Here is a 20,699-nt window from a genome sequence, read left to right as displayed (position 1 = left end):
TACCCCCCCTTCCTTTTTCTCTTTTTCCCCTTCCTTTTTCGCTGTTCCCCCTTCCTGTTTCTCTGTTCCCCCCTTCCTGTTTCGCTTTCCCCCCCCTTCCTGTTTTGCTGTCCCCCGCTTCCTGTTTCTCTGTCCCCCCCCCTTCCTGTTTTGCTGTCCCCCTTCCTTTCTGTCCCCCCCCTTCCTGTTCTCTGTCCCCCCCCTGCTCCTTTTCGCTTCCCCCCCTTCCTTTTTCTTGTCCCCCCCCTCCTTTCGCTGTCCCCCCTTTCCTGTTTCTCTGTCCCCCCCCTTCCTTTTTCTCTTTCCCCCCCCCTTCCTGTTTCTCTTTCCCCCCCTTCTTTTTCTCTTGTCCCCCCCTTCTTTTTCTCTGTCCCCCCCCCCTTCCTGTTTCTCTTCCCCCCCCCTTCCTTTTTTCTCTGTTCCCCCCCCCCTTCCTTTTTCTCTGTCCCCCCCTTCCTGTTTTCTTGCCCCCCCTTCCTGTTTCTCTGTCCCCCCCCTTCCTGTTTCTCTCCCCCCCCCCTTCCTTTTCTCTGTCCCCCCCCCTTCCTGTTTCTCTGTCCCCCCCTCTTCTCTCCCCCCCCCTTCTGTTTCTCTGCCCCCATCACTGTTCCTAAACCTCTCCGTTACTACCGGTCTGTCTGTCCTACCTTTCTCTGTCACCTAGGAAGTGGAGAACTACCGGACAGCGATGCGTAAGATGGCGGATGACATCATAGCCCTGAGGACCCAGGTGGTAACCTTGGGGACGGACAACAGCCAACTCCGCAGTGACCTCACGCTGCACCAGGACCTAGGACGCCACCTACTGGACGACATTGATGTAGGCGTCATGACCAAGGCAGAGATCGCTGACCGGATAGGTAAACCCTTTATTACGTAATAATACTATGTAAACATACGAGCATCACACTATCACGCTGACCCCAACTTCCCTCTGCACTTCGATATAGTCTTTCCACCCTGTTCAGTCCAGCAACTGGTCCCAATGTAGAGGAAATGGTCCCATTTCTTATTATTTATGCGAGTGCCAAGAACGTTTACTTTCCAGCTAACAGTCTCAATAACTTCTGGTTGTTATGGCAGCAGATAGGTTTATTTCTTGAGAAGTTGTAAAGTTTAATTTGTCGTGAAGTTGTGAGGTAAACTGATCCTCTGTGGGTCTGTCTGTTGTTGCTAATCCTCATTACCCTGTCAGGGCTCTGATAAGCTCACTGAGGCCATGGGCGTGCACTCACACACACACACACACACACACACACACACACACACACACCACACACACACCACGCACACGCCACGCACGCCACGCACACACACACACACGCACACGCACACGTCTAGGCCTGGGTTTCGATAAGGGATGGCGAGCCGCTGTGCTTATCATCTGAAGGACAGTCTGTAACCCTCACTAAAGGACGACTGACTGGAAGGCCTCTCACACACACACGCACGCAGCACGCACGCACGCACGCACGCACGCACGCACGCACGCACGCACGCACGCACGCACACACACACACACACACACACACCACACACACACACACACACACACACACGCACACGCTTCACAGAGGAATGCTTCAAAAGACCGTCTGAGGCCATCAAAGCACACACACCAGTTCTATTCCCTTCTGTCCCAAATGACACCCTATTCCCTATATAGTGCACTACTTTAGACCAGAGCCCTATTCCCTATATAGTGCACTACTTTAGACCAGGGCCCTATGGCACCCTATTCCCTATATAGTGCACTACATTTGTGCCCATACATAGGGAAGTAGTTTGTGTAGCAGTCAGTCAGTGTGCTTCAATAATAAGGATTTATTCAGTATTTTTGTAATGTGCTTCTCAGTCTTGACATTTGATGAAATCTGTCCCGGCTTTAGGAAGCCTTTGAATATCGATAGTGCTACTTTAGATCAAACAGCAGCTTTGGAGATGTCCTGTTGTTCCACTCTGACAGGGACTCAGCAGAAACTCCTTTTGAATGTTGTGGAACTGACAACGTTTTAACTACTTTGCAGATATGAAACAAGCAGACAATCATAATATCTATAGCTGCAGAATGACGAGTAGGCTACTATTCACCATCATTTATCAGTTCACTGTGAGGTCTACTATTCACCATCATTTATCAGTTCACTGTGAGGTCTACTATTCACCATCATTTATCAGTTCACTGTGAGGTCTACTATTCACCATCATTTATCAGTTCACTGTGAGGTCTACTATTCACCATCATTTATCAGTTCACTGTGAGGGCTACTATTCCCCATCATTTATCAGTTCACTGTGAGGGCTACTATTCACCATCATTTATCAGTTCACTGTGAGGTCTACTATTCACCATCATTTATCAGTTCACTGTGAGGTCTACTATTCACCATCATTTATCAGTTCACTGTGAGGTCTAATATTCCCCATCATTTATCAGTTCACTGTGAGGTCTACTATTCACCATCATTTATCAGTTCACTGTGAGGTCTACTATTCACCATCATTTATCAGTTCACTGTGAGGGCTACTATTCACCATCATTTATCAGTTCACTGTGAGGGCTACTATTCACCATCATTTATCAGTTCACTGTGAGGGCTACTATTCACCATCATTTATCAGTTCACTGTGAGGGCTACTATTCACCATCATTTATCAGTTCACTGTGAGGGCTACTATTCCCCATCATTTATCAGTTCACTGTGAGGTCTACTATTCACCATCATTTATCAGTTCACTGTGAGGTCTACTATTCCCCATCATTTATCAGTTCACTGTGAGGTCTACTACACCTGTTGTATTCAGCATTTCACTGTGAGGTCTACTACACCTGTTGTATTCAGCGCACGTGACAAATAAACTTTGATTTGATTCAATGGTGATGGCCAACAAGCTGAAAACGATTGAGAGGGTTTATCTAATGTTCCCTATATAGATTTTAGGTAATCTAGCTCTGGCTAGCATTAGTTGTTGGTCTTGTTGTTGTTGATGTGCATGTAGGGAAAGACATCCCACCTTGTCATAGTGGTTTGATCAATACTGGCAGCAGCTACTCTTCCTGGGGTTTATTATGGATCCCCATTAGTTCCTGTTGCCAAGGCAGCAGCTACTCTTCCTGGGGTTTATTATGGATCCTCATTAGTTCCTGTTGCCAAGGCAGCAGCTACTCCTCCTGGGGTTTATTATGGATCCTCATTAGTTCCTGTTGCCAAGGCAGCAACTACTCCTCCGGGGGTTTATTATGGATCCTCATTAGTTCCTGTTGCCAAGACAGCAGCTACTCCTCCTGGGGTTTATTATGGATCCTCATTAGTTCCTGTTGCCAAAGCAGCAGCTACTCTTCCTGGGGTTTATTATGGATCCTCATTAGTTCCTGTTGCCAAGGCAGCAACTACTCCTCCGGGGGTTTATTATGGATCCTCATTAGTTCCTGTTGCCAAGACAGCAGCTACTCCTCCTGGGGTTTATTATGGATCCTCATTAGTTCCTGTTGCCAAGGCAGCAGCTACTCTTCCTGGGGTTTATTATGGATCCCCATTAGTTCTTGCCAAGGCAGCAGCTACTCCTCCTGGGGTTTATTATGGATCCTCATTAGTTCCTGTTGCCAAGGCAGCAGCTACTCTTCCTGGGGTTTATTATGGATCCCCATTAGTTCCTGCCAAGGCAGCATCTACTCTTCCTGGGGTTTATTATGGATCCTCATTAGTTCCTGTTGCCAAGGCAGCAGCTACTCTTCCTGGGGTTTATTATGGATCCCCATTAGTTCCTGCCAAGGCAGCATCTACTCTTCCTGGGGTTTATTATGGATCCTCATTAGTTCCTGTTGCCAAGGCAGCAGCTACTCTTCCTGGGGTTTATTATGGATCCTCATTAGTTCCTGTTGCCAAGGCAGCAGCTACTCTTCCTGGGGTTTATTATGGATCCTCATTAGTTCCTGTTGCCAAGGCAGCAGCTACTCCTCCTGGGGTTTATTATGGATCCTCATTAGTTCCTGTTGCCAAGGCAGCAGCTACTCTTCCTGGGGTTTATTATGGATCCCTATTAGTTCCTGCCAAGGCAGCAGCTACTCTTCCTGTGGTTTATTATGGATCCTCATTAGTTCCTGTTGCCAAGGCAGCAGCTACTCCTCCTGGGGTTTATTATGGATCCTCATTAGTTCCTGTTGCCAAGGCAGCAGCTACTCTTCCTGGGGTTTATTATGGATCCTCATTAGTTCCTGTTGCCAAGGCAGCAGCTACTCTTCCTGGGGTTTATTATGGATCCTCTTTAGTTCCTGTTGCCAAGGCAGCAGCTACTCTTCCTGGGGTTTATTATGGATCCCCATTAGTTCCTGCCAAGGCAGCAGCTACTCTTCCTGGGGTTTATTATGGATCCCCATTAGTTCCTGCCAAGGCAGCAGCTACTCTTCCTGGGGTTTATTATGGATCCTCATTAGTTCCTGTTGCCAAGGCAGCAGCTACTCTTCCTGGGGTTTATTATGGATCCTCATTAGTTCCTGTTGCCAAGGCAGCAGCTACTCTTCCTGGGGTTTATTATGGATCCCCATGAGTTCCTGCCAAGGCAACAGCTACTCTTCCTGCGGTTTATTATGGATCACCATTAGTTCCTGTCAAGGCAGCAGCTACTCTTCCTGGGGTTTATTATGGATCCCCATTAGTTCCTGTCAAGGCAGCAGCTACTCTTCCTGGGGTTTATTATGGATCCCCATTAGTTCCTGTCAAAGCAGCAGCTACTCTTCCTGGGGTTTATTATGGATCCCCATTAGTTCTGCCAAGGCAGCAGTTACTCTTCCTGGGGTTTATTATGGATCCCCATTAGTTCCTGCCAAGGCAACAGCTACTCTTCCTGGGGTTTATTATGGATCACCATTAGTTCCTGTCAAGGCAGCAGCTACTCTTCCTGGGGTTTATTATGGATCACCATTAGTTCCTGTCAAGGCAGCAGCTACTCTTCCTGGAGTTTATTATGGATCCCCGTTAGTTCCTGCCAAGGCAGCAGCTACTCTTCCTGGGGTTTATTATGGATCCTAATTAGTTCCTGTTGCCAAGGCAGCAGCTACTTTTCCCTGGGTTTATTATGGATCCTCATTAGTTCCTGTTGCCAAGGCAGCAGCTACTCTTCCTGGGGTTTATTATGGATCCCCATTAGTTCCTGCCAAGGCAGCAGCTACTCTTCCTGGGGTTTATTATGGATCACCATTAGTTCCTGTCAAGGCAGCAGCTACTCTTCCTGGGGTTTATTATGGATCCCCAGCAGTTACTCTTCCTGGGGTTTATTATGGATCCCCATTAGTTTCTGCCAAGGCAGCAGCTACTCTTCCTGGGGTTTATTATGGATCACCATTAGTTCCTGTCAAGGCAGCAGCTACTCTTCCTGGGGTTTATTATGGATCTCCAGCAGTTACTCTTCCTGGGGTTTATTATGGATCCCCATTAGTTTCTGCCAAGGCAGCAGCTACTCTTCCTGGGGTTTATTATGGATCCCCATTAGTTCTTGCCAAGGCAGCAGCTACTCTTCCTGGGGTTTATTATGGATCCCCATTAGTTCCTGCCAAGGCAGCATCTACTATTCCTGGGGTTTATTATGGATCCTCATTAGTTCCTGTTGCCAAGGCAGCAGCTACTCTTCCTGGGGTTTATTATGGATCCCCATTAGTTCCTGCCAAGGCAGCATCTACTCTTCCTCGGGTTTATTATGGAACCTCATTAGTTCCTGTTGCCAAGGCAGCAGCTACTCTTCCTGGGGTTTATTATGGATCCTCATTAGTTCCTGTTGCCAAGGCAGCAGCTACTCTTCCTGGGGTTTATTATGGATCCTCATTAGTTCCTGTTGCCAAGGCAGCAGCTACTCCTCCTGGGGTTTATTATGGATCCTCATTAGTTCCTGTTGCCAAGGCAGCAGCTACTCTTCCTGGGGTTTATTATGGATCCCTATTAGTTCCTGCCAAGGCAGCAGCTACTCTTCCTGTGGTTTATTATGGATCCTCATTAGTTCCTGTTGCCAAGGCAGCAGCTACTCCTCCTGGGGTTTATTATGGATCCTCATTAGTTCCTGTTGCCAAGGCAGCAGCTACTCTTCCTGGGGTTTATTATGGATCCTCATTAGTTCCTGTTGCCAAGGCAGCAGCTACTCTTCCTGGGGTTTATTATGGATCCTCTTTAGTTCCTGTTGCCAAGGCAGCAGCTACTCTTCCTGGGGTTTATTATGGATCCCCATTAGTTCCTGCCAAGGCAGCAGCTACTCTTCCTGGGGTTTATTATGGATCCCCATTAGTTCCTGCCAAGGCAGCAGCTACTCTTCCTGGGGTTTATTATGGATCCTCATTAGTTCCTGTTGCCAAGGCAGCAGCTACTCTTCCTGGGGTTTATTATGGATCCTCATTAGTTCCTGTTGCCAAGGCAGCAGCTACTCTTCCTGGGGTTTATTATGGATCCCCATGAGTTCCTGCCAAGGCAACAGCTACTCTTCCTGCGGTTTATTATGGATCACCATTAGTTCCTGTCAAGGCAGCAGCTACTCTTCCTGGGGTTTATTATGGATCCCCATTAGTTCCTGTCAAGGCAGCAGCTACTCTTCCTGGGGTTTATTATGGATCCCCATTAGTTCCTGTCAAAGCAGCAGCTACTCTTCCTGGGGTTTATTATGGATCCCCATTAGTTCTGCCAAGGCAGCAGTTACTCTTCCTGGGGTTTATTATGGATCCCCATTAGTTCCTGCCAAGGCAACAGCTACTCTTCCTGGGGTTTATTATGGATCACCATTAGTTCCTGTCAAGGCAGCAGCTACTCTTCCTGGGGTTTATTATGGATCACCATTAGTTCCTGTCAAGGCAGCAGCTACTCTTCCTGGAGTTTATTATGGATCCCCGTTAGTTCCTGCCAAGGCAGCAGCTACTCTTCCTGGGGTTTATTATGGATCCCCGTTAGTTCCTGCCAAGGCAGCAGCTACTCTTCCTGGGGTTTATTATGGATCCCCATTAGTTCCTGCCAAGGCAGCAGCTACTCTTCCTGGGGTTTATTATGGATCCTAATTAGTTCCTGTTGCCAAGGCAGCAGCTACTTTTCCCTGGGTTTATTATGGATCCTCATTAGTTCCTGTTGCCAAGGCAGCAGCTACTCTTCCTGGGGTTTATTATGGATCCCCATTAGTTCCTGCCAAGGCAGCAGCTACTCTTCCTGGGGTTTATTATGGATCCTAATTAGTTCCTGTTGCCAAGGCAGCAGCTACGCTTCCTGGGGTTTATTATGGATCCTCATTAGTTCCTGTTGCCAAGGCAGCAGCTACTCTTCCTGGGGTTTATTATGGATCCCCATTAGTTCCTGCCAAGGCAGCAGCTACTCTTCCTGGGGTTTATTATGGATCCCCATTAGTTCCTGCCAAGGCAGCAGCTACTCTTCCTGGGTTTTATTATGGATCCTCATTAGTTCCTGTTGCCAAGGCAGCAGCTACTCTTCCTGGGGTTTATTATGGATCACCATTAGTTTCTGTCAAGGCAGCAGCTACTCTTCCTGGGGTTTATTATGGATCCCCGTTAGTTCCTGCCAAGGAAGCAGCTTCTCTTCCTGGGGTTTATTATGGATCCCCATTAGTTCCTGCCAAGGCAGCAGCTACTCTTCCTGGGGTTTATTATGGATCCCCGTTAGTTCCTGTTGCCAAGGCAGCAGCTACTCTTCCTGGTGTTTATTATGGAACCCCATTAGTTCCTGCCAAGGCAGCAGCTACTCTTCCTGGGGTTTATTATGGATCCTCATTAGTTCCTGTTGCCAAGGCAGCAGCTACTCCTCCTGGGGTTTATTATGGATCCTCATTAGTTCCTGTTGCCAAGGCAGCAGCTACACTTCCTGGGTTTTATTATGGATCCTCATTAGTTCCTGTTGCCAAGGCAGCAGCTACTCTTCCTGGGGTTTATTATGGATCCTCATTAGTTCCTGTTGCCAAGGCAGCAGCTACTCTTCCTGGGGTTTATTATGGATCCCCATTAGTTCCTGCCAAGGCAGCAGCTACTCTTCCTGGGGTTTATTATGGATCCTCATTAGTTCCTGTTGCCAAGGCAGCAGCTACTCTTCCTGGGGTTTATTATGGATCCCCATTAGTTCCTGCCAAGGCAGCGGCTACTCTTCCTGGGGTTTATTATGGATCCCCATTAGTTCCTGCCAAGGCAGCAGCTACTCTTCCTGGGGTTTATTATGGATCCTCATTAGTTCCTGTTGCCAAGGCAGCAGCTACTCTTCCTGGGGTTTATTATGGATCCTCATTAGTTCCTGTTGCCAAGGCAGCAGCTACTCTTCCTGGGGTTTATTATGGATCCCCATTAGTTCCTGCCAAGGCAGCAGCTACTCTTCCTGGGGTTTATTATGGATCCTCATTAGTTCCTGTTGCCAAGGCAGCAGCTACTCTTCCTGGGGTTTATTATGGATCCTCATTAGTTCCTGTTGCCAAGGCAGCAGCTACTCTTCCTGGGGTTTATTATGGATCCCCATTAGTTCCTGCCAAGGCAGCGGCTACTCTTCCTGGGGTTTATTATGGATCCCCATTAGTTCCTGCCAAGGCAGCAGCTACTCTTCCTGGGGTTTATTATGGATCCTCATTAGTTCCTGTCAAGGCAGCAGCTACTCTTTCTGGGGTTTATTATGGATCCCCATTATTTCCTTCCAAGGCAGCAGCTACTCTTCCTGGGGTTTATTATGGATCCTCATTAGTTCCTGTTGCCAAGGCAGCAGCTACTCTTCCTGGGGTTTATTATGGATCCCCATTAGTTCCTGCCAAGGCAGCATCTACTCTTCCTGGGGTTTATTATGGATCCTCATTAGTTCCTGTTGCCAAGGCAGCAGCTACTCTTCCTGGGGTTTATTATAGATCCTCATTAGTTCCTGTTGCCAAGGCAGCAGCTACTCTTCCTGGGGTTTATTATGGATCCTCATTAGTTCCTGTTGCCAAGGCAGCAGCTACTCCTCCTGGGGTTTATTATGGATCCTCATTAGTTCCTGTTGCCAAGGCAGCAGCTACTCTTCCTGGGGTTTATTATGGATCCCCATGAGTTCCTGCCAAGGCAACAGCTACTCTTCCTGCGGTTTATTATGGATCACCATTAGTTCCTGTCAAGGCAGCAGCTACTCTTCCTGGGGTTTATTATGGATCCCCATTAGTTCCTGTCAAGGCAGCAGCTACTCTTCCTGGGGTTTATTATGGATCCCCATTAGTTCCTGTCAAAGCAGCAGCTACTCTTCCTGGGGTTTATTATGGATCCCCATTAGTTCTGCCAAGGCAGCAGTTACTCTTCCTGGGGTTTATTATGGATCCCCATTAGTTCCTGCCAAGGCAACAGCTACTCTTCCTGGGGTTTATTATGGATCACCATTAGTTCCTGTCAAGGCAGCAGCTACTCTTCCTGTGGTTTATTATGGATCACCATTAGTTCCTGTCAAGGCAGCAGCTACTCTTCCTGGAGTTTATTATGGATCCCCGTTAGTTCCTGCCAAGGCAGCAGCTACTCTTCCTGGGGTTTATTATGGATCCCCGTTAGTTCCTGCCAAGGCAGCAGCTACTCTTCCTGGGGTTTATTATGGATCCCCATTAGTTCCTGCCAAGGCAGCAGCTACTCTTCCTGGGGTTTATTATGTATCCTAATTAGTTCCTGTTGCCAAGGCAGCAGCTACTTTTCCCTGGGTTTATTATGGATCCTCATTAGTTCCTGTTGCCAAGGCAGCAGCTACTCTTCCTGGGGTTTATTATGGATCCCCATTAGTTCCTGCCAAGGCAGCAGCTACTCTTCCTGGGGTTTATTATGGATCCTAATTAGTTCCTGTTGCCAAGGCAGCAGCTACGCTTCCTGGGGTTTATTATGGATCCTCATTAGTTCCTGTTGCCAAGGCAGCAGCTACTCTTCCTGGGGTTTATTATGGATCCCCATTAGTTCCTGCCAAGGCAGCAGCTACTCTTCCTGGGGTTTATTATGGATCCCCCTTAGTTCCTGCCAAGGCAGCAGCTACTCTTCCTGGGTTTTATTATGGATCCTCATTAGTTCCTGTTGCCAAGGCAGCAGCTACTCTTCCTGGGGTTTATTATGGATCCCCGTTAGTTCCTGCCAAGGAAGCAGCTTCTCTTCCTGGGGTTTATTATGGATCCCCATTAGTTCCTGCCAAGGCAGCAGCTACTCTTCCTGGGGTTTATTATGGATCCCCGTTAGTTCCTGTTGCCAAGGCAGCAGCTACTCTTCCTGGTGTTTATTATGGAACCCCATTAGTTCCTGCCAAGGCAGCAGCTACTCTTCCTGGGGTTTATTATGGATCCTCATTAGTTCCTGTTGCCAAGGCAGCAGCTACTCCTCCTGGGGTTTATTATGGATCCTCATTAGTTCCTGTTGCCAAGGCAGCAGCTACACTTCCTGGGTTTTATTATGGATCCTCATTAGTTCCTGTTGCCAAGGCAGCAGCTACTCTTCCTGGGGTTTATTATGGATCCTCATTAGTTCCTGTTGCCAAGGCAGCAGCTACTCTTCCTGGGGTTTATTATGGATCCCCATTAGTTCCTGCCAAGGCAGCAGCTACTCTTCCTGGGGTTTATTATGGATCCTCATTAGTTCCTGTTGCTAAGGCAGCAGCTACTCTTCCTGGGGTTTATTATGGATCCCCATTAGTTCCTGCCAAGGCAGCGGCTACTCTTCCTGGGGTTTATTATGGATCCCCATTAGTTCCTGCCAAGGCAGTAGCTACTCTTCCTGGGGTTTATTATGGATCCTCATTAGTTCCTGTTGCCAAGGCAGCAGCTACTCTTCCTGGGGTTTATTATGGATCCTCATTAGTTCCTGTTGCCAAGGCAGCAGCTACTCTTCCTGGGGTTTATTATGGATCCCCATTAGTTCCTAAAGGCAGCAGCTACTCTTCCTGGGGTTTATTATGGATCCCCATTAGTTCCTGCCAAGGCAGCAGCTACTCTTCCTGGGGTTTATTATGGATCCCCATTAGTTCCTGCCAAGGCAGCAGCTACTCTTCCTGGGGTTTATTATGGATCCTCATTAGTTCCTGTCAAGGCAGCAGCTACTCTTCCTGGGGTTTATCATGGATCCCCATTAGTTCCTGCCAAGGCAGCAGCTACTCTTCCTGGGGTTTATTATGGATCCCCATTAGTTCCTGCCAAGGCAGCAGCTACTCTTCCTGGGGTTTATTATGGATCCTCATTAGTTCCTGTCAAGGCAGCAGCTACTCTTCCTGGGGTTTATTATGGATCCCCATTATTTCCTTCCAAGGCAGCAGCTACTCTTCCTGGGGTTTATTATGGATCCTCATTAGTTCCTGTTGCCAAGGCAGCAGCTACTCTTCCTGGGGTTTATTATGGATCCCCATTAGTTCCTGCCAAGGCAGCAGCTACTCTTCCTGGGGTTTATTATGGATCCCCATTAGTTCCTGCCAAGGCAGCAGCTACTCTTCCTGGGATTTATTATGGATCCCCATTAGTTCCTGCCAAGGCAACAGCTACTCTTCCTGGGGTTTATTATGGATCACCATTAGTTCCTGCCAAGGCAGCAGCTACTCCTCCTGGGGTTTATTATGGATCCCCATTAGTTCCTGCCAAGGCAGCAGCTACTCTTCCTGGGGTTTATTATGGATCCCCATTAGTTCCTGCCAAGGCAGCAGCTACTCTTCCTGGGGTTTATTATGGATCCCCGTTAGTTCCTGCCAAGGCAGCAGCTTCTCTTCCTGGGGTTTATTATGGATCCCCATTAGTTCCTGCCAAGGCAACAGCTTCTCTTCCTGGGGTTTATTATGGATCACCATTAGTTCCTGCCAAGGCAGCAGCTACTCTTCCTGGGGTTTATTATGGATCCCCATTAGTTCCTGCCAAGGCAGCAGCTACTCTTCCTGGGGTTTATTATGGATCCCCATTAGTTCCTGCCAAGGCAGCAGCTACTCTTCCTGGGGTTTATTATGGATCCCCGTTAGTTCCTGCCAAGGCAGCAGCTTCTCTTCCTGGGGTTTATTATGGATCCCCATTAGTTCCTGTTGCCAAGGCAGCAGCTACTCCTCCTGGGGTTTATTATGGATCCTCATTAGTTCCTGTTGCCAAGGCAGCAGCTACTCTTCCTGGGTTTTATTATGGATCCTCATTAGTTCCTGTTGCCAAAGCAGCAGCTACTCTTCCTGGGGTTTATTATGGATCCTCATTAGTTCCTGTTGCCAAGGCAGCAGCTACTCTTCCTGGGGTTTATTATGGATCCCCATTAGTTCCTGCCAAGGCAGCAGCTACTCTTCCTGGGGTTTATTACGGATCCCCATTAGTTCCTGTTGCCAAGGCAGCAGCTACTCTTCCTTGGGTTTATTATGGATCCCCATTAGTTCCTGCCAAGGCAGCAGCTACTCTTCCTGGGGTTTATTATGGATCCCCATTAGTTCCTTCCAAGGCAGCAGCTACTCTTCCTGGGGTTTATTATGGATCCCCATTAGTTCCTGCCAAGGCAACAGATACTCTTCCTGTGGTTTATTATGGATCACCTTTAGTTCCTGCCAAGGCAGCAGCTACTCTTCCTGGGGTTTATTATGGATCCTCATTAGTTCCTGTCAAGGCAGCAGCTACTCTTCCTGGGGTTTATTATGGATCCCCATTAGTTCCTTCCAAGGCAGCAGCTACTCTTCCTGGGGTTTATTATGGATCCCCATTAGTTCCTGCCAAGGCAGCAGCTACTCTTCCTGGGGTTTATTATGGATCCCCATTAGTTCCTGCCAAGGCAGCAGCTACTCTTCCTGGGGTTTATTATGGATCACCATTAGCTTCTGTCAAGGCAGCAGCTACTCTTCCTGGTGTTTATTAGTTATCCCCATTAGTTCCTGCCAAGGCAACAGCTTCTCTTCCTGGGGTTTATTATGGATCACCATTAGTTCCTGTCAAGGCAGCAGCTACTCTTCCTGGGGTTTATTATGGATCCCCATTAGTTCCTGCCAAGGCAGCAGCTTCTCTTCCTGGGGTTTATTATGGATCCCCATTAGTTCCTGCCAAGGCAGCAGCTACTCTTCCTGGAGTTTATTATGGATCCCCATTAGTTCCTGCCAAGGCAGCAGGTACTCTTCCTGGGGTTTATTATGGATCCCCATTAGTTCCTGCCAAGGCAGCAGCTACTCTTCCTGGGGTTTATTATGGATCCCCATTAGTTCCTGCCAAGGCAGCAGCTACTCTTCCTGGGGTTTATTATGGATCACCATTAGCTTCTGTCAAGGCAGCAGCTACTCTTCCTGGTGTTTATTAGGGATCCCCATTAGTTCCTGCCAAGGCAACATCTTCTCTTCCTGGGGTTTATTATGGATCACCATTAGTTCCTGTCAAGGCAGCAGCTACTCTTCCTGGGGTTTATTATGGATCCCCATTAGTTCCTGCCAAGGCAGCAGCTACTCTTCCTGGGGTTTATTATGGATCCCCATTAGTTCCTGCCAAGGCAGCAGCTACTCTTCCTGGGGTTTATTATGGATCCCCGTTAGTTCCTGCCAAGGCAGCAGCTTCTCTTCCTGGGGTTTATTATGGATCCCCATTAGTTCCTGCCAAGGCAGCAGCTACTCTTCCTGGGGTTTATTATGGATCCCCGTTAGTTCCTGCCAAGGCAGCAGCTACTCTTCCTGGGGTTTATTATGGATCCTCATTAGTTCCTGTTGCCAAGGCAGCAGCTACTCCTCCTGGGGTTTATTATGGATCCTCATTAGTTCCTGTTGCCAAGGCAGCAGCTACTCTTCCTGGGGTTTATTATGGATCCCCATTAGTTCCTGCCAAAGCAGCAGCTACTCTTCCTGGGGTTTATTATGGATCCTAATTAGTTCCTGTTGCCAAGGCAGCAGCTACTCTTCCTGGGGTTTATTATGGATCCTCATTAGTTCCTGTTGCCAAAGCAGCAGCTACTCTTCCTGGGGTTTATTATGGATCCTCATTAGTTCCTGTTGCCAAGGCAGCAGCTACTCTTCCTGGGGTTTATTATGGATCCCCATTAGTTCCTGCCAAGGCAGCAGCTACTCTTCCTGGGGTTTATTATGGATCACCATTAGCTTCTGTCAAGGCAGCAGCTACTCTTCCTGGTGTTTATTAGGGATCACCGTTAGTTCCTGTCAAGGCAGCAGCTACTCTTCCTGGGGTTTATTATGGATCACCGTTAGTTCCTGTCAAGGCAGCAGCTACTCTTCCTGGGGTTTATTATGGATCCCCGTTAGTTCCTGCCAAGGCAGCAGCTACTCTTCCTGGGGTTTATTATGGATCCCCGTTAGTTCCTGCCAAGGCAGCAGCTACTCTTCCTGGGGTTCCTGGGGCTCTTGTGACATGTCTTGTGGGGTATGCATGGGTGTCCGAGCTGTGCGTCAGTAGTTTAAACAGACAGCTCGGTGCATTCAACATGTCAATACCTCTCACAAATACACGTAGTGATGAAGTCAATCTCTCCTCCACTTTGAGCCAGGAGAGATTGACATGCATATTATTAATATTAGCTCTCTGTGTCCATCCAAGGACCAGCCGTGCTGCCCTGTTCTGAGCCAATTGTAATTTTCCTAAGTTCCTCTTTGTGTCACCTGACCACACGACTGAACAGTAGTCCATGTGTGACAAAACTAGGGCCTGAGGGACCTGCCATGTTGATAGTGTTGTTAAGAAGGTAGATATTAGGGCCTGTAGGACCTGCCTTGTTGATAGTGTTGTTAAGAAGGTAGAAACTAGGGTCTGTAGGACCTGCCTTGTTGATAGTGTTGTTAAGAAGGTAGAAACTAGGGCCTGTAGGACCTGCCTTGTTGATAGTGTTGTTAAGAAGGTAGAGACTAGGGCCTGTAGGACCTGCCTTGTTGATAGTGTTGTTAAGAAGGTAGAAACTAGGGCCTGTAGGACCTGCCTTGTTGATAGTGTTGTTAAGAAGGTAGAGACTAGGGCCTGTAGGACCTGCCTTGTTGATAGTGTTGTTAAGAAGGTAGAAACTAGGGCCTGTAGGACCTGCCTTGTTGATAGTGTTGTTAAGAAGGTAGAAACTAGGGCCTGTAGGACCTGCCTTGTTGATAGTGCTGTTAAGAAGGTAGAAACTAGGGCCTGTAGGACCTGCCTTGTTCATAGTGTTGTTAAGAAGGCAGAGCAGCGCTTTATTATAGACAGACTTCTCCCCATCTTAGCTACTACTGCATCAATATGTTTTGACCATGACAGTTTACAATCTAGTGTTACTCCAAGCAGTTTAGTCTCCTCAACTTGCTCAATTTCCACATGATTTATTACAAGATTTAGTTGAGGTTTAGGGTTTAGTGAGTGTTTTGTTCCAAATACAATGCTTTTAGTTTTATAAATATTTAGGACTAACTTATTCCTTGCCACCCACTCTGAAACTAACTGCAGCTCTTTGTTAAGTGTTGCAGTCATTTCAGTCTCTGTAGTAGCTGATCTGTATAGTGTTGAGTCATCCGTATACATAGACACACTGGCTTTACTCAAAGTCAGTGGCATGTCTTTAGTAAAAAATTTAAAAAGCAAGGGGCCTAGACAGCTGCCCTGGGGAATTCCTGATTCTAACTGGATTATGTTGGAGAGGCTTCCATTAAAGAACACCCTCTGTGTTCTGTTAGACAGGTAACTCTTTATCCACATTATAGCAGGGGGTGTAAAGCCATAACACATTATAGCAGGGGGTGTAAAGCCATAACACATTATAGCAGGGGGTGTAAAGCCATAACACATTATAGCAGGGGGTGTAAAGCCATAACACATTATAGCAGGGGGTGTAAAGCCATAACACATTATAGCAGGGGGTGTAAAGCCATAACACATTATAGCAGGGGGTGTAAAGCCATAACACATCATAGCAGGGGGTGTAAAGCCATAACACATTATAGCAGGGGGTGTAAAGCCATAACACATTATAGCAGGGGGTGTAAAGCCATAACACATTATAGCAGGGGGTGTAAAGCCATAACACATTATAGCAGGGGGTGTAAAGCCATAACACATTATAGCAGGGGGTGTAAAGCCATAACACATATGTTTTTTCCAGCAGCAGACTATGATCAAGAATGTCAAAAGCTGTTACTACTGCCTGTAAACAGTAAACAGTAAACAGTCCAGTTCAAAGTCAATGATAGCAGGCCTGTGTGGCAAATGTCTTATTAGCATATAGGTAGCTCTGATTGGCTCACCTGTCTGCGTATATGTTTTTATTAGGTTTTATTTACTGCAGTGTCTATTAATTGTCCAAACGCACGGCTGCTTTCCCACTCTATATTGCTATGGAATTTTACTGTACGTCATTCCCAAACATTCTCTGAAATTATGAAAATGTGAAAATGACCACATGTAAATGCTCGCTTGTCAGAAAATGTAAATAAAAGTGTTATGTTCTTCCTGTAGATGTACAGATTTCATGTTGCCACTTTAAAATGCCACAGTTCTGGATGTTGTGTTTTGGTGTGTGTTGACAGATTGTGTTGTTTGTCTGACAGATTGTGTTGTTTGTCTGTTGACAGATTGTGTTGTTTGTCTGTTGACAGATTGTGTTGTGTATCTGTTGACAGATTGTGTTGTGTGTCTTTTGACAGATTGTGTTGTGTGTCTGTTGACAGATTGTATTGTGTGTCTGTTGACAGATTGTGTTGTGTGTTGACAGATTGTGTTGTGTGTCTGTTGACAGATTGTGTTGTGTCTGTTGACAGATTGTGTTGTGTGTCTGTTGACAGATTGTGTTGTGTGTCTGTTGACAGATTGTGTTGTGTCTGTTGACAGATTGTGTTGTGTGTCTGTTGACAGATTGTGTTGTGTGTGTAGACAGTTTGTGTTGTGTGTCTGTTGACAGATTGTGTTGTGTGTGTATCTCCAGCCTCTCTGAAGTTTAAGCTGGCCAGTGAGAGCAGCAAGGCTTCAGCTCAGAGAGACAAGATACATCAACTACAGAATGATCTGATCAGGGTGAGCAGACACACAGACACACACAACTCTATACTCTGTACTTGTCCAGCTGTCACCTTATGTAAGATACGCTCATGGCTCTGATGTTGACATCCTCTTCCTCTTCCAGAAGAATGACAGTGAAAAGGAGTTGCTGCGTCTCCAGAGAGCTCACCAGCAGCAACAGACCGTCCTACAGCGATACCACAGGACTGTCTCCAAGACTGCAGGCCTGGAGACCACCGTTAAACAGCAGGAGAAGGTACCTAACCCCTGACCCCTGACCCTACAGCGATACCACAGGACTGTCTGCAGCAGTGTACAAAAGGGAGGGAAGGGTCAGTGTAAATTGTCCGGTGGCGATTTAATTAATAGTTCATCGGTCTTATGGCTTGGGGGTAGAAGGTGTTGAGGAGCCTCTTGGTCCTAGACTTAGCGCTCCGGTACCGCTTGCCGTGCGGTAGCAGAGAGAACATTCTAGAACTAGGGTGACTGGAGTCTCTGACAATTTTATGGGCTTTCCTCTGACACCGCCTATTATATAGGTCCTAGATGGCAGGAAGCTTGGCCACAGTGATGTACTGGGCCATTCGCACTACCCTCTGTAGCGCCTTACAGTCAGAGGCCGAGCAGTTGCCGTACCAGGAATTGATGCAACCGGTCAGGAGACTCTCGATGGTGCAGCTGTAGAACCTTTTGAGGATCTGAGGACCCATACCAAATCTTTTCAGTCTCCTGAGGGGGAAAAGGTTTTGTCGTGCCCTCTTCACGACTGTCTTGGTGTGTTTGGACCATGATAGTTCGTTGGTGATGTGGACACCAAGGAACTTGAAACTCTCGACCCGCTCCCCTACAGCCATGTCAATGTTAATGGGGGCTTGTTCGGCCCGCCTTTTCCTGTAGTCCACGATAATCTCCTTAGTCTTGCTAATATTGAGGGAGAGGTTGTTGTCCTGGCACCACACTGCCAGGTCTCTGATCTTCTCCCTATAGGCTGTCTCATCGTGATCGGTGATCAGGCCTACCGCTGTTGTGTCGTCAGCAAACTTAATGATGGTGCTGGAGTCGTGTTTGGCCATGCAGTCGTGGGTGAACAGGGAGTACAGGAGGGGACTAAGCACACACCCCTGAGGGGTGTGGATCAGCGTGGCAGACGTGTTGTTGCCTACTCTCACCACCTGGGTGCGGCCCGTCAGGAAGTCCAGGATCCAGTTGCAGAGGGAGTTGTTTAGTCCCAGAGTCCTTAGCTTAGAGATGAGCTCCGTGGGCACTATGGTGTTGAACGCTGAGCTGTAGTCAATGAACAGCATTCTCACATAGGTGTTCCTTTTGTCCAGGTGAGAAAGGGCAGTGTGGAGTGCAATTGAGATAGCATCATCTGTGGATCTGTTTGGGCGGTATGCAAATTGGAGTGGGTCTAGGATGTCCAGGAGGATGCTGTTGATGTGAGCCATGACCAGCCTTTCAAAGCACTTCATGGCTACAGACGTGAGTGCCACGGTACGGTAATCATTTAGGCAGGTTACCTTCGCTTCCTTGGGCACAGGGACTATGGTGGTCTGCTTGAAATATGTAGGTATTACAGACTCGGTCAGGGAGAGGTTGAAAATGAACAATTAACAAACACTGATAGGTTACACTTACAGCGTTGATTCAAAATGTAGCTAGCTGTTTTCTACAAATTATCCTCTAACCAATGATGTGCACATTATTCCCAGACTCCGTATGGTTTCTGATTTGTGTTTGTTGTAACAGGACGGGCAAACTCATCTCCCCCTCTCATGCAATTGATTTCAAGGTGATAGTTGATGAGTGACTGACAAAACAGTTTTGCGTTTCTTTTTCCGTATCAAAATGCAGCTGACTGTGTTCTGCAGATTGTCCTCCAACCGGTGACGTAAAAACATCTCCAGTTTCCATGTAATTTTTGAGTTTCATCACTCGGTGGTCCCGTTCTGTGAGCTTGTGTGGTCTACCACTTCACGTCTGAGCCGTTGTTGCTCCTAGACGTTTCCACTTCACAATAACAGCACTTACAGTTGACCGGGGAAGCTCTAGCAGGACAGAAATTTGACGAACTGACTTGTTGGAAAGGTGGCATCCTATGACGGTGCGACGTTGAAAGTCACTGAGGTCTTCAATAAGGCCATTCTACACCCAATGTTTGTCTATGGAGATTGCATGGCTGTGTGCTCAATTTTTATACACCTATCAGCAACGGGTGTGGCTGAAATACCCGAATCCACTAATTTGAAGGGGTGTCCACATACTTTCATGTCTTTTCATTTTTGTTCATTGATTTCACCTGTGTTAGTAACCTGGTCTCATCAGCTCCTTATTGAGTTCAGTTCATTCTGTTTGTGCCTTTGTGAGGTATTGTTCGTTTCGACTCTACTAAGCCTTTGCCCAGCTCGTTGGTGAGAACCAGTTGTAGCCTTCAGTCCTAGTTGTGATTCACCTGGCCTGTTTACCTACCTGTGTATGACCATTGCCTGCCTGGGAATTCCCAGAATTCCTGCCTTCTGCGAAATAAACACCTGCCGCGCTCTGCGTGTGAATCTACACCTTCTTCTCCATTACAGAATAAACGTATTACAATTCGAGCAGGTCTGCTGGAGGTCTGCTGGGTGTGCAGGGTTCTGTTCCAGCCCAGCAATAACACATCGGATTCAACTTATTAAACCGAATGAGTTGATAATCAACTGATAATAATATGTACTATTGCTGGGCTGGAATAGAAGTCTGGGGGGGGGTTGCTGGGCTGGAATAGAAGTCTGGGGGGGTGGGGGTTTGCTGGGCTGTAATAGAAGTCTGGGGGGGGGGTTGCTGGGCTGGAATAGAACTCTGGGGGGGGGGGTTGCTGGGCTGGAATAGAACTCTGGGGGGGGGGGTTTGCTGGGCTGGAATAGAAGTCTGCTGGGGGGTTTGCTGGGCTGGAATAGAACTCTGGGGGGGGGGGGGGTTTGCTGGGCTGGAATAGAAGTCTGGGGGGGGTTTGCTTGGCTGGAATAGAAGTCTGGGGGGGGGGTTTGCTGGGCTGGAATAGAAGTCTGGGGGGGGGGGGGTTGCTGGGCTGGAATAGAACTCTGGGGGGGGTTTGCTGGGCTGGAATAGAACTCTGGGGGGGGGGGTTTGCTGGGCTGGAATAGAAGTCTGGGGGGGGGGGGGGTTTGCTGGGCTGGAATAGAACTCTGGGGGGGGGGGGTTTGCTGGGCTGGAATAGAACTCTGGGGGGGGGGGGTTTGCTGGGCTGGAATAGAACTCTGGGGGGGGGGGGGGGTTTGCTGGGCTGGAATAGAAGTCTGGGGGGGGGGGTTTGCTTGGCTGGAATAGAAGTCTGGGGGGGGGGGTTGCTGGGCTGGAATAGAAGTCTGGGAGGGCGTTGCTGGGCTGGAATAGAGGTCTGGGAGGGGGTGGAACTCAGTATCAGGAAGGTGTTCCTAATGTTTTGTGTACTCAGTGTCTATGGTTACTGATCACCAAACGACTTATTCCTTCACCATAGTGTCCCCTCTGATATCTCTATTGACCTGCAATCCCTGTGATAGAGGTTACTTTCCCTATTTTAGTTGAAGACCCTCTGGATTAGAGTGTCTGCTACAATGTTTAAAAAAACACCTCTGTATCTGATCACATGAACCTGTATCCTCCTGTTACAGATCATTGAGAAGATGGAGAAGCTTCTGGACAACACACTGACAGAGAAGAGCAAGGACAATGCAGAGAGGATGGTGAAGATGAAACCAACAGGTGAGACGGGACTGTTTTCAGAGAGGAAGATGATGATGAAGATGAAACCAACAGGTGAGACAGGAGTG

The 20,699-nt window shown here is 47.7% G+C and overlaps 1 protein-coding gene across 1 annotated transcript in view; it reads left to right on the top strand.

The window, feature by feature from the left end:
- Positions 1–20,699, top strand: part of ccdc33 (coiled-coil domain containing 33) — a 37,098-nt gene that overhangs the window by 12,585 nt on the left and 3,814 nt on the right. The window contains exons 3-6 of the mRNA XM_038984281.1: positions 665–860; positions 16,814–16,902; positions 17,012–17,143; positions 20,541–20,631. Of these exons, the coding sequence (XP_038840209.1) occupies positions 665–860; positions 16,814–16,902; positions 17,012–17,143; positions 20,541–20,631 (508 nt within the window). The remainder of the gene's footprint in view (positions 1–664; positions 861–16,813; positions 16,903–17,011; positions 17,144–20,540; positions 20,632–20,699) is intronic.

The sequence above is a fragment of the Salvelinus namaycush genome, unplaced genomic scaffold (assembly GCF_016432855.1).
Source record: "Salvelinus namaycush isolate Seneca unplaced genomic scaffold, SaNama_1.0 Scaffold226, whole genome shotgun sequence".
NCBI lineage: Eukaryota > Metazoa > Chordata > Actinopteri > Salmoniformes > Salmonidae > Salvelinus > Salvelinus namaycush.
This window is presented reverse-complemented; position numbering and strand designations above follow the sequence as displayed.